General features: G+C 37.7%; 1 protein-coding gene across 3 annotated transcripts in view; it reads left to right on the top strand.

The window, feature by feature from the left end:
- FGL1 (fibrinogen like 1) overlaps positions 1 to 13,191 on the top strand; it is a 39,188-nt gene that overhangs the window by 5,541 nt on the left and 20,456 nt on the right. For all 3 annotated transcript variants that reach the window (XM_032224754.1, XM_032224753.1, XM_032224755.1), the window contains exons 2-4: positions 39 to 114; positions 9,129 to 9,309; positions 12,116 to 12,275. In XM_032224754.1, coding sequence (XP_032080645.1) covers positions 49 to 114; positions 9,129 to 9,309; positions 12,116 to 12,275 — 407 coding nt within the window. In that variant the 5' untranslated portion in view covers positions 39 to 48. The remainder of the gene's footprint in view (positions 1 to 38; positions 115 to 9,128; positions 9,310 to 12,115; positions 12,276 to 13,191) is intronic.

The raw sequence follows: 13,191 nt of genomic DNA, 5'->3' as shown, positions 1-13,191 counted from the left end.
GCATTTCAGCTGACAAACAATGCTGGTTTTCTTTGCAGGTTCATCAAAATGGAAAAGTGGAGTTTATTTTACTTACTACTTCTACACATTACAATCATATGCCCCCTCGACTCGGTAAGTTTTACTCTTTGCAAGAATATATGTATGTTTTTTAAAAGGGAGGAGCAAAGTGAAAAAGCCACGCATAAATTGTATTCACAAAGGGGATGTAGTGATCCAGAAATGAGCTGGATAGAACAGATTCTGCTAAATAATTAAAACCGTGTTTGATTTTTAAAAGCAACTGGCACAGGGAAGGGGACAAAACCTGAATTTGCAGGTTTTATCTGACGATAGCATCCCTTTGAGCCTCAAAGATTGGGCAATTTCAAAGTTTTATTATATTTTTGTAACTTTGATGAAATGCTTAGAGGTAAAGTGGAACTTTAAGTTTGCCTCTCTAGTTCTTGTTAGCTTTTTCACAAATAGGACCTTAACAAAAAAATGGTTCAGTTTAACTTCTTCCTTCATCTCTTGCTCATGCCAGCAGAGGGCAGGTGCTCCCTGGTAGTTATGAACATTCTTACTTTCCTTTCTCATTTTGTTCTCATTCTCCCTTTGTGTCAGATGTAAGTCTTGGTGTTATATGTTTCTAAACTAGCTCTGTTTCCTATCCCAATCTAATTACTTTCACTCCATTACTTCTCCTGTGCCTACATTGCCTGACTTTTAAGTTTGGGGCTAGTTAAACCATAACCATCATCAGCATAACTCAACGAGATTTTTTTCCTATCCCTACCCAAAAGCTAAACGTTTACCTATTTCTCAGATGTAACAAGTCCTATTTCTTATGTTCTGCATACTAGCTATTAATCATTCAACTTTAATTTTTCCCATCTTCCTTACAAATCACTAGATTGCATCAATGTAAATTAGCTATAGTATATAAAGATGTCATTTATTGGAGCATTCTAGTGTCAAAAGGGGAGTTACCAACAAAATCATTTGTTACATGTGGTTTATAATATTTTTCCATTGTTTTTGTAATAAGAACTTACAAAAACAATGAAAATATTATAAACCATATGTAACAAATGATTTTGTTGGTAACTCCCTTTTTGACACTACATCAATAGTAGAAAAATCTTAAGTTTGGTTGCTAATAATTATTCAGCTATAATGTTCTCAGAACATGCTGACTGTGTGTTCCTTTACTATGTTAGTAAAAGCTTACCTCAAGCAATCATCAAAAGGAACTTTGTCCTTAAATAGTATAACTAGATTTTACTATTATTATCTTGGTGGTCAATGAACATAGGGTTAGAATTAAATTGTAAGAGGTGTGGATATGGTTTGAGACATAAAGAAATATCTTTGTTATTGTTTGTAATTGGATGCTGAATTCAAAATTCTTCATTCCAAATTATCAGCATTTGTATTTGCCTTATGGAGCTCATGTAAGAAAAAAAGAAACTTTTTGTAAAATATTGTATCTACTTGGATGTAATTTTTAGCTTGTAATTGGCCATATAAGTTATAAAAGCATGTGTGTGTTTATCAGTCATAGCAGCTGGGAGAAACATGCAGTTACATGCCTGAAAACCAAAGAGTTTGACAACAGCTGTTTAATATCTTGCTTTGAATTCAGATTTTTTTTAAAAAAAATGTACTTAGTAAAGCAGGCTGACTCAGTTACAATCTGTTTCCAATTAGTGATTTAGCCACAACCTAAATAACATCCCACCCAATGTTTTTGTTTTGCATTTTAAAGGATGTTAAGGGACTATCCTCAATCACTTTAAAATTTAGAATTCTGTAGTGTTCCAGGTAAGTGGCCTTAATTCCACTTACTTGTGAAATATTATTATACAGTAGAACAAAAAAATTGGATTTTTTGTCCTAAATTTTTGATGCATAGAATTTGCAGCAGATTTCTGTTATGGTATTTGTAAACATGCAGAAAATGTCTTTTTCCAGATGAAGCAAATGTAGCATTCTCAACTCAAGTCTGGTGTTGCCCTTAAGTGACTTGTTTAAAGATCAACAAAGGGATGAGAAGGAAGCTGGTGATTATTTGTGATGTAATTTATTCAGATAGATATTTCATCCACTCCCTTTTTTATGCTTGGAAGCTTTGGGATTTGGTAAATTGTTCAGGAAAAGTCCCAAAACTTCATTTAGAATTTTTATGTCAATAGTAAAAGCCCTAGTATATAAGAATATAAATGCAGAACTTCCACTTCAGATATGCTACCAATGATAGACAGCTAAAACTTTTTTTTTCTTTAGGGGAGAAGGAAATGATTCTTTCTTTCTTGCTTGCTTCCTTCCTTCCATCCTTCCATCCATCCATCCATCCATCAATCCATTTATCCATCCATCCTAAAACTGAAAGAATGGGATGAGAAACTCAGGAATGTGATTTTATTTAGGTTTATTGCCAAATATGCATTTTAATGCAAATTGAAAACTGACTTAACAGGGAAACATGATAAATTGTACTTTCTCATTTGTCTCTAACAACTTATTTCCACGAAGTATATCAAACTATTTCACCAGCCAATCTTATTTCCTGTATCACAAGTGGGCAAGGAGAAAAGTATCTGAGGAGAGACTGTGGAGAGAAGGGAATATTATAACTCTGATGTAAAATCTGGATATTCCACCTCTTGTTTCAGGTGGAAATTACTTGCAGTTAAAAATTACTTTTCACCATTATCTTTTCAACGTTCCATTGCATTCTAACAAAAAGATTGTTTTTAATGTGTTAAGAAGTTCATATTTAAGAAAGAAAGATAAAAATGCTCCTGCTTCCTTGTATATTTTACAATTGGACAGTCAATACAGTGAGCATCTGTGTTTTTTAAAATCCCAGGATAGATGGGATATGGTCTATCCGAAAGATAGCCCATAATCAGCTAGCAACTTTTGCTGAGGGGTGGCAAGCTGTGGAATTCTGGCAGTTGAGATTCACAAGTTTTAAAATTGTTAAGATTGGACAATCCTGACCTAGAACAGCTAATAGATTAGTCTGTTTGTGGGTAATGTATATGTGTATATGTGTTGTTTTTGTGAGGTTACTATTATAATGCTGATAATGTGTTAAGAGCTTTAATTTGGTATTTTTATTGTTTATTTGTTTGGTAGCCATATAGGGTTGTTTTATGTAATAGAGATGATCATATACAATTTTCAGATAAGTAACAGAACAATCCTCGATCATCCTCAGAATTAATTTTCTTCCAGTTTTGGCATTCTTCTTACAGTCTTGAGAATTGAAGAGATCCATTTGCTGTTTAATAATATTTCTTTTTGGCATGAAGCTCATGGGTTCCCCACCTTTTGTCAAATAGGAAAAAGTCAATTTCCTGTCATGCTTGTTTTATTAGACTAGGACTCCTTCCAAATAAGTATTTATTGACCTTCATTTTCAGAGGTTGCAGGCTTGCTTATTTTCTCAAAGCTGTTTCCATCTTTTTTTCTAGTGACAAAAATACATTAAGAGATGGAAGAATGACATTTTTGCCACAGGGTATTCCTCTTTCTGCATTTTCTCCTCCATCACAGAAAAACATGTTCCTTATGCTAACCCAGTAATACAGTTAGCCACAGGAAAACTGCCTTTTATACTGATTGTTAGAGCATTAGCAAAGCTTCTTTGGACTGTCATTGTGCCTCTCCCTCCAGGATGGCTGAGCAACCACACTCAACGTGTAGTCCGCAATGGAACTGCATCTACATGGAGGGAGGTATGTAGTGGAGTACCCCAAGGCTCTGTTTTAGGCCCAGTACTCTTCAACATCTTCATCAATGATCTGGATGAGAGGATAAATGGAGAACTCATCAAATTTGCAGATAACACCAAGATGTCAGGAATAACGCTCCAGAAGATAGGCTTAAGATACAGAAGGATCTTGACAAACTTGAACATTGGGCATTATCTAATAAAAGGAAATTCAATGGTGAAAAAAGTAAGGTTCTACATTTAGGCAAGAAAAACAAAATGCACAGGTACAGTATAGGTGGTACCTTGCTCAATAGTAGTAACTGTGAAAGGAATCTTGGAGTCCTAGTGGACAACCATTTAAATATGAGCCAGCAGTGTGCAGCAGCTGCCAAAAAAGCCAACACAGTCCTAGGCTGCATAAACAGAGGGATAGAATCAAGATCACATGAAGTGTTCATACCACTTTATAATGCCTTGGTAAGGCCACATTCAGTTTTGGTCGCCACAATGTAAAAAAGATGTGGAGACTCTAGAAAGAGTGCAGAGAAGAGCAACAAAGATGATTAGGGGACTGGAGGTTAAAACATATGAGGAATGGTTGCAGGAACTGGGTATGTCTAGTTTAAAGAAAAGAAGGATTAGGAGAGACATGATAGCAGTGTTCCAATATCTCAGGGGTTGCCACAAAGAAGAAGGAGTCAAACTATTCTCCAAAGCACCTGAGGGAAGAACAAGAAGAAATGGGTGGAAACTAATCAAGGGGAGAAGCAACTTAGAACTGAGGAGAAATTTCCTGACAGAACAATTGATCAGTGGAATGGCTTGCCTCCAGAAGTTGTGACTGCCCCAACACTGGAAATTTTAAGAAGATGTTGAATAACCATTTGTCTGAAATGTTATAGGGTTTCCTGCCTAGGCAGGGGGTTGGACTAGAAGACTTCCAAGGTCCCTTGCAATTCTGCTATTGTATTGTATTGTTGCTTTCCTTACTAGCTGCCTAATATCAACACATATTTTCTACTGCCATAGATTGGATTGCACTGATGGCAGGAATTAAATGAAAAACAAAAAATTTAAAATGCAACCCAAATATTTGAACAGTGAATATGCACTCCATCTTGATCCAGAGTCAATATGCCTCGAGCAATACATACTTATTTAACACAGCCCAGAAATGAATGCCAAAGATGAGAATATTTTACCAGTCTAACATATTCACTCATCGCTGCCTTCCTATTTAGTTCATTTCCTGCTGTTGTTCAACAACCCTGAATTATGTCTTGTAGAATGAAAAAAAGGAGGGAAAAAGCCTAGCCCCAGATTAATCTTCTCTTTTACCACAAATAATAGCATGTATTGTATATAATAGTAGTATGCCTGTGGTAATTGCCTACTTTTAAGTCCAGCCAAACTTAATTAAGTTGAATGATGAGAAGGCTTATGTTTTAAACTGACCAATTTCAAATGCACAATTATAAGAAAATAATTTCTGGTGTTGTCACATTAATAGAAAGGGAACATTAGCAGACGAATGTGATTTTGAACATGATGCATGTATACAGTATTGGTATAAAGCAAAGCACCTTTGGCACTATATGTCATTTTTTTTTCAATCTCTGGAATTCCCACTGCAAATGTTGGAACTGAAAAATAACAATGTAAGCCAGAGACTGGTCTTTTTGGTCCTGTGGGCATATTTGGAATTTTTAGAGAATGTTGAGGCATGTTCCATAAATGGTATGGTCAGTTCCTAAATTTGCAAAAGGCAAACTGGTTAGGTTATTGGAAATACAGATGACGCATGAAGGTTTTGTTGTGGAGTGTTCTAGTTTCCCCCTTTTAAAACCAATATTTTACAAATGTAGTACAGTGATCCTGGTGAAAACCAGGAGAAGGATATGACTTGGGAATGCTGGCAATGTGGATCCAATAGTACTAGCTGTTAAGCAACTTACAACTTACTGCCCATAATTGGGGAAAAGGGTTAGATTTATTCTGTCTGTATCCCTATTGCCCTGATGCAAGGGCACACCAATGTTTCCAAAGGACATGTCCTCAGGTTAACACTTGTATCTTACTGTCAGTTCACAGCTGAGGCAGATCATAAGTGAGTTGAGATCCCTCATTACTGTAAGATGTGTTTCCTTTTTATTCTGGATATAGATCTTCTGTGGCACATGGAAGAAAAAACCAATTAAGATGATACAGTTGGAGGTGGCAGAGTGTCGGTCGCAATTAGTCCTGCTCAGGACAGCTTTTTCTAACCTGTATCCTAGACTCAGCACCTTTACCCCAGTGCTGTTTTGGATATGAGGGAATCCCAGATTCCATAGCCACTTATTTCTCTCTTTTTTTTAAATGTGCAGATTGACCTGCCAGTTGGCTGACCTAGTCCCTGGCTCAGTGCATGCAAATGAAACTATAATTCTAATATAAAAGATCCATTCTTGTGCTCTTGTGACTTTTGTGACACGGTATTCCCTTCACAGTGCCTGCACTTTGCAACTCCCACATGGTTCCTTACAGCAAACCTGCATTCTCAACATGGTTCCAGCAGCTGCATTTCAGAACTCAAATAACCACTGGATAGTGGTCTGGATGCATAAAAATTGATTGCTGCTACCTTATAAAGATTTTGTAAAAGTTATGTTAATCATGGATGATCACTGGGGAAAATCATTACTGTGTCTAAGGAACAATTAAAAGGTTGCACATAGCAGTTAAGCTTTTCCTCCTGGATGGTGGATGGTGTTGAAAGGCCTGGAGCAGTGATGGCTAATCTTTTTGTCATTGTGTGCCGAAAGCGTGCATGTGTGCATGCACACCCATAATATAATGTGTGCGTGACCCCCCGATGACCCCTATACATCTCACTCCCCCCTGCATGCAAACGTGACCCCTGCACTCTCCTTGCCCCCCATGTGCATGCATGCATGACCCCCATGCTCCCCCACATGTGTGTGCAATCCCTATGCATGCGCCTGTGACCCCCACGCATGCACCCACAATCCCCTGTGCATGAGCACACATCTCCTGCATGCACTCCATTGCCCATAAATGCATTGCAGAGACGCAAAAATCAGCTGGCTGGTGGGAGGCACACACGCATGCTCAGTAGAGCTGAACTGGAGGAATGGCTCGCGTGCCCGCAGATAGGGCTCTGGGTGCCACACCACCTGCGTGCCATCATGGATCTGGAGTGTCAACTAACACCACCACCAATCATGGTCCTTGGAATATCACATGTTGAAGTTGAATGGATACCAGTGCAGCAGACTCCTATTTCAGGAGTCTGTTTGAACAGGATTTAGAATGGCATGATTTTCTGCTGGCCTTGGAATAGGAATGCAGTAGAACGGTTGGGTGGATGTCTCTTCCACTTCCTTCTCTTTCTTTCATCTTGTCTAACTGCTAATCTCATGTCACTCCCTTCTGTCTTTCTTTTCAGGCATAGAGCACAGCTTTTTGACCTTCTTCCTGGTATAATGTAGTTAACTAGATCCTATCCATATGAAGAATTTCCCATAAATAAATATCCTTTCTACTCTACTTAGGAAATCTGCTTAATTAAGTATTGTTCAGATCAGGTTCTGGTATTAGGCACTCTCACATGCACACATAATGATTACTCCATTCCTTCTTCCTCAATTGTTTTCAAAGCAGTGACGTGTGGTGAGGTTTATGGCTGGTGAGGCACTGACACAGTGGTGGGTTTCAAAAATTTTTAGACTTGTGGACTTCAACTCCCAGAATTCCACAGCCAGGCATGCTCAGTTCCGATTTAAAGCGACAGCATTTGTTTTTCTCCTTTGCGAAATAAGTTTCCTTCTTTCTTTTTCTTTTTCTTCTCCCTTCCCCTCCTTCCTCCCTCTCTCCCTCCCTTCCCCCCTCTCAAACACACACACACACACAAGTTGGATTGGACTATCTCTCCTACCCCCTTCCCTCTCTCATTCAAACAAACTCTCTCTCAAACAAGCACACACACACACACACACATACACACACACACACACACAAAGTTGGATTGGAGGGAGTCAGGGAGACCACAGGAGGAGGCAGGAAGCCAGTCAAAGAGCCATACTGGAGCACACACACTTTCCCCCAGCCCTGGAAGGATCCAGCCCAGCTTCACTGATTATAGGTTTGAAAAGACAACGTAGCTCTGCCTGCAATCAAACTACACTTGGGGGGGGGAGAGCATTTCCCTCCAGCCTTTGCCCAAAGCCTTGCACCAGGAGGATGAAGTTTGAATTCCTCCCCCTCCCTCTGACCCACACGTACCTTTTCCAGCTGTTTCGGAGAGAATTTCAACTCTGCTCTTGCCTGTCATCATGAAAAGAAAAAAAAATGTAAAAGGAAAAAGGCAAGAGCTGAGGTCAGGCTGAGCTAGTTGCTGCCAGAGTCACCGTGGATGACTCTGCTTAACTGTTTAAAAACGCCTCTAAAAAGCACCCTCTACAGGAGGAGGCAGGAGAACAATGTGCCTCACCTACGTCAGGAATTTTTAGGCTTTTAACTCTTGCTTAACTCTGCTCAAGTGATCATAAAATGCCTAAAGTCAGACTAGATGAGGCACGTCATTCTCCTGCCTCCTCCTGTAGAGGGCGCTTTGTTAGAGGCTTTTTTAAACAGTTAAGCATTAAGCAGAGTCATCCACGGTGACTCTGGCAGCAACTAGCTCAGCCTGACCTCAGCTCTCACCTTTTTTCCTTTTACATTTTTTTTCTTTTCATGATGACAGTGGTGAGGCTGTGCCTCCCCTGCCTCACCTGACTGCACGTCACTGCTTCAAAGCATGTCAATGATATTGCTTACAATGCCCACTTTGGTGATATCAATCCACCAGTTATTCATAAATGCCTTTTATTTGGTTGAAAAGTTCTCTATTTCCAGACTAAACTCTATGTCCTGGATTAGCATCAATTAAATATGAGAAAAAATAGCACAAAAAACCCAAGAAAATTAGAGAATGTATGTCATTTATCAACATTTTTATTTAGAATAACAAAAACAAGTTGTACACCCTGGTTTTCTATTAGTTCACTTGATATCATTTGAATCCTCTTGAAATTCTTTTGTCACTTTTAAAAAACAGAGTCAAGGAAAGGTTTTCTAACACATATATATCTTGAAAATATATGTGGATTAGAAAACTATGTATCTTGAAAATCCCCCAATTATTTTTAGCTCTATATTTGCTGCTTAGGCACCTTTTCAGGAACAAAAGGAATCTGTCCTATACACTTTTCCTAAATAACTAGGAGCAATAAACAAGAACTTAAAAGCTCAGCTATCTATTAAGAAAGAACATTCCATATTATCTGAATGTAGTAGGATCTTGTAGGAACTGGTTATGAACTGACACTGAAGTACTTAGCAACACACTGATGAGCCCCTGTCTTTCCTCTCCTTCCTGAAGACTGTAGGAAGTTGTTTCCAAGAGCAGCTGAGACTCCAGGCCCAAGTGAGACTACTGGAACACAGTGTGAAGCAACAACAGGCAAGAATTGTGAACCTCTTAATGGAGAGGGATATACAGAGCAGAGATAAAGAAGGTGAAAACGCTGTCATCAACCTGGGAGAAGAAACAAAGTACAAAGGTTAGAAATAAATTTCGTCTTTGGTCTCCAGGTGGGCTCAAAGCATTCCTTTTACAAACCTGGGGGATGATCATTTCAACTTTTCAACTATATACAGTAAATATTACATATGTCTATGTATGTATAAGTATAGGCATCGGTAAAGGTAAACCTTCCAGTGTGTCTGGTTCTAGCGGGTGGTACTCATAGCCGTTTCTTAGCCGAGCGAGCCAGCATTGTCTGAAGACATTTCCAGGGTCCTGTCACCAGCCTGACTGTATGCTGAGGAACATGGACCACTGTTTCCAACTAACTCCTGAATCATTGTGCGCGCACACACACATCATCAACTCATATTATAGTAAACTTCAAATCATGGTTTGTCATGTAATATTCCATCAAACATTATTTCCCAATTTGGATGTTGCACCAGCTGTAGTAAAACACAACGGCTTGTCATAATGATTGAAATTAATTAATGCTCAAATTACATGAAGCAAAAAGAATATATTTAAACTTAACCCCAATGTATAGAGAGGATTACATGTAGTCAACTCAATAGTATGCAAAGAATTGGTGATAGGATACTTATTTGACCTGCTCTGGACTATACCACATAATCAGAAAAATAGTAATGAAAAATTGAAGTGGGAAGCATTTAGCATGGTCTTGTTTTTAATCTCATAATAATTATGAGAACTTTTATTTAATTTACATAAAGTATTTTATCCTGCACAGTGCTTGAAAAAGCATATCTCTAAACCCTACTCCTTCTCCTTCTCCTTATTAAAGGGCCTTTGTTTAGGTTTTCTACTCTTCATGAATCAAAAGTTTAGCAAAATGACTTACCATATTATTTTTAGCACACATTTTACAGTGTAGAAATAATTACTTATATTACATGGCAATAATCTGAATAGTAGTCTCTGGAGGTTTAAGTGCACTTACTAAGGAGTGTTTTCATGTAATTCATTAAATGTGATTCATATTATGCTGTACACCAGTATTTGGTTATTAGAATTCACTTCATGCTAAATCCTGGCATATGTTGAAACTTAGATTTCAAGTTTGAAACTCTTTGTTGAAATCTATGTAGCATGGTCCAACCTTAAGAAATCAAAGAATATTAAATTTGACTAGAGAAGTGGCATATAAAGGGTGAAGTAGATTTATGACATGTTTGCCATCAATCACTGACATGAAACAAAACTGAGCTGGTAATAACTGTGAAAAAATATTTGCAGGATGTGTATTTGCAGGTCTGTTTTACATTACTTATTTAAATGTGAAATTATATACACTATATTGCCAAAAATATTCGCTTACCCATCCACATAATCAGATTCAGTTGTGAGTATTGGCAATATAGTGTATCTTGAATTTTTCCAGTAGCTTTCATAAACCAATGGTTCGGGCAAGGCAGGACATTGAACGAGAGTAAACAAGACAATTAATGAAGGTTGCCCAAGTATTATAGTATTGGCTAACCCAAACTTTAGTTCTATGTTTGAATTTAATGCAATTTCAGTAAGTAACTAGCAGTCATTCTAGCCAACTTGCATAAGCTTTGTGTTCTATCTTTGAATGGTTCGGTGAAGAGATCAAGCAACCAGGTTCTATTAAAACCATTGCTTCTGACTGTTCTGTGCTAGAACCACAATTCTGTTAAGTATTTCCTTCATTCTGCCCAGAGGTGGTATTCAGCAGGTTCTAACCGGTTCTGGTGAACTGGTAGCGGAAATTATGAGTAGTTCAGAGAACTGGCAAATACCACCTCTGACTGGCCCCGCCCCCATCTATTTGCTGCTTCCCTAGTCCCAACTGATCAGCGTCCCAGCCGATTGGCTGGGTGTTCTTTTGTTGCCCTGCATAGGACAAGACAGCTGGAAAGCAGATTAGTGGGGTAGGGAGGGAATGGAGATTTTAGAGTATCCATCCCCAGGAGTGGGGAGGGAATGGGGATTTTGCAGTATCGTTTCCCTGCCACACCCACCAAGCCATGCCCACAGAACCAGTAGTAAAAAAAAAAATGAATCCCACCACTGGTTCTGCCTTATGGTCCTTTTACTATCAGGCAAGGTCAGCTTTTATTAGCATTTTATGGCTATTTTGTTCCCTATTTCTCCCAGCACTAATTCATCTTCCACTCCTTATGGTAAAGGAATGCAGTTATCCAATTGACTCATATGCAAAATCAATATCGTTAACTTTTGAAGATTAACTATGACCTACATTAAGCCCAAGAGATATGCATTTGCCAGCTATACTATTTTAGAAGACTCTTAGCAATTCTTTAGATGAGGAATGATCAGTTTTATCCAGGCTAATGGAAGTGCAATCCCATTTTGTTTTGTTTTTGTTTGTTTGCCTCTTTATTGCTGTTAACTTTTTATCAAGACAAAAACTTATAGACAAAGATTTATAATGTTGAACATACAAATTATCCAGGGGTTGGAAAGGATTAAAATACATATATGTATGCATATGTGCCCTCAAGAAGTATATTTTAAAAATATTCAATATTTCCCCCCAAAATTTGTTATATTATATGTACTTACAAATGGTGACTAGAATTAAATAAATACATCCTTCATTGTATAGGTTTTCTTTATTGTTCAGTTTTTCAATGTTTAATATTACGTAACTAAAAAAGACACATAAAACAATAAACAAGACACTTTGGCAAGAAGCAATATATCATCCATGAATGGCATTTGCCTCATTGAATTAAAATGTGTGCAGGTATACCATCTGATATTTTATAGCAGGAAAGAGAATGTGACTAAACTGTATGTCTAAAATCCATTGATGTTTTGCTATGATTCAGATTGTGCTGAGATCTATCAGGCTGGTCATACACAAAGTGGATTTTATAAGATGAAACCTCTGAAGAGCCCCAGTGAATTCTTTGCCTACTGTGATATGGCAGAAGGAGGTGGGTGGACAGTCTTTCAGAGACGATCAGATGGGAGTCAAAATTTTAATAGGTAAGAAGAGAATATTGTAGTTCCGGGTTGAACTATGAAGTCCTTGGTGCTCTCTAAGCTTGGTTGTTTTCTTGAAGACATTTCATTACCAAACTAGGTTACATCATCAGTGCTACTAGGGAATGAGGCTTGCTCTTATTTTTATATACTAGTGGCTTGCTCTGTCAGTGTTGGTGGGAGTGATAAGATTTTCATTAAACAAATATAATAGGTAAGATATAATAGTAAGGTTTTGGTTACACAGATTAAAATCTCTAGATTCATCTCACAGGCTTGTTATTTTTGAAACAAAATTCATTTACAGTGGAATGTCTAATTCTTATGGCTAAAAATGAAAATGCATCTTTTGTAAAAACTTATGCTCAAATGTAGCTCAATGTAACTTTTTATGGTTGTTAGTTCAAATATAGTTTAATTATAGTTTAATTTTTAGAATCAATTGTACGGACACAAAGGACTGGGCCTAAAATTCCCCCAAATACCAAAAATGTACAGATCAGGGGCGAAATTCAGCAGATTCTGACAGGTTCTGGAGAACCAGTAGCGGAAATTTTGAGTAGTTTGGAGAACCGGCAAGTGATATCTCTGGCTGGCCCCAGAGTGTGATGGGAATGGAAATTTTGCAGTATCCTTCCCCTGCCACGCCCACAGAACCGGTAGTAAAAAAATTTGAATTTCACCACTGGTGCAGGTGCTCTTGTTGAGTTTTAAATAACTAATTTACTTCCAGACAAAGACTGTAAAATAATATGATAACTACCAAAATTATCTTTGGTGGCTTGCTGGTTAAAACGTGGTTACACTGAGGAGCAGAAAATACAGGAAGATAGAAATCAGTGGTATTTATTATACTTCATATTGATTTAATGATTTTTTAAAAGATTTATTTATTTATTATGTTAATATAGCTACCCAT

The sequence above is a fragment of the Thamnophis elegans genome, chromosome 9 (assembly GCF_009769535.1).
Source record: "Thamnophis elegans isolate rThaEle1 chromosome 9, rThaEle1.pri, whole genome shotgun sequence".
Taxonomy (NCBI): domain Eukaryota; kingdom Metazoa; phylum Chordata; class Lepidosauria; order Squamata; family Colubridae; genus Thamnophis; species Thamnophis elegans.
The sequence above is the reverse complement of the archived record's forward strand: the minus strand, read 5'-3'. Positions and strand labels throughout refer to the sequence as shown.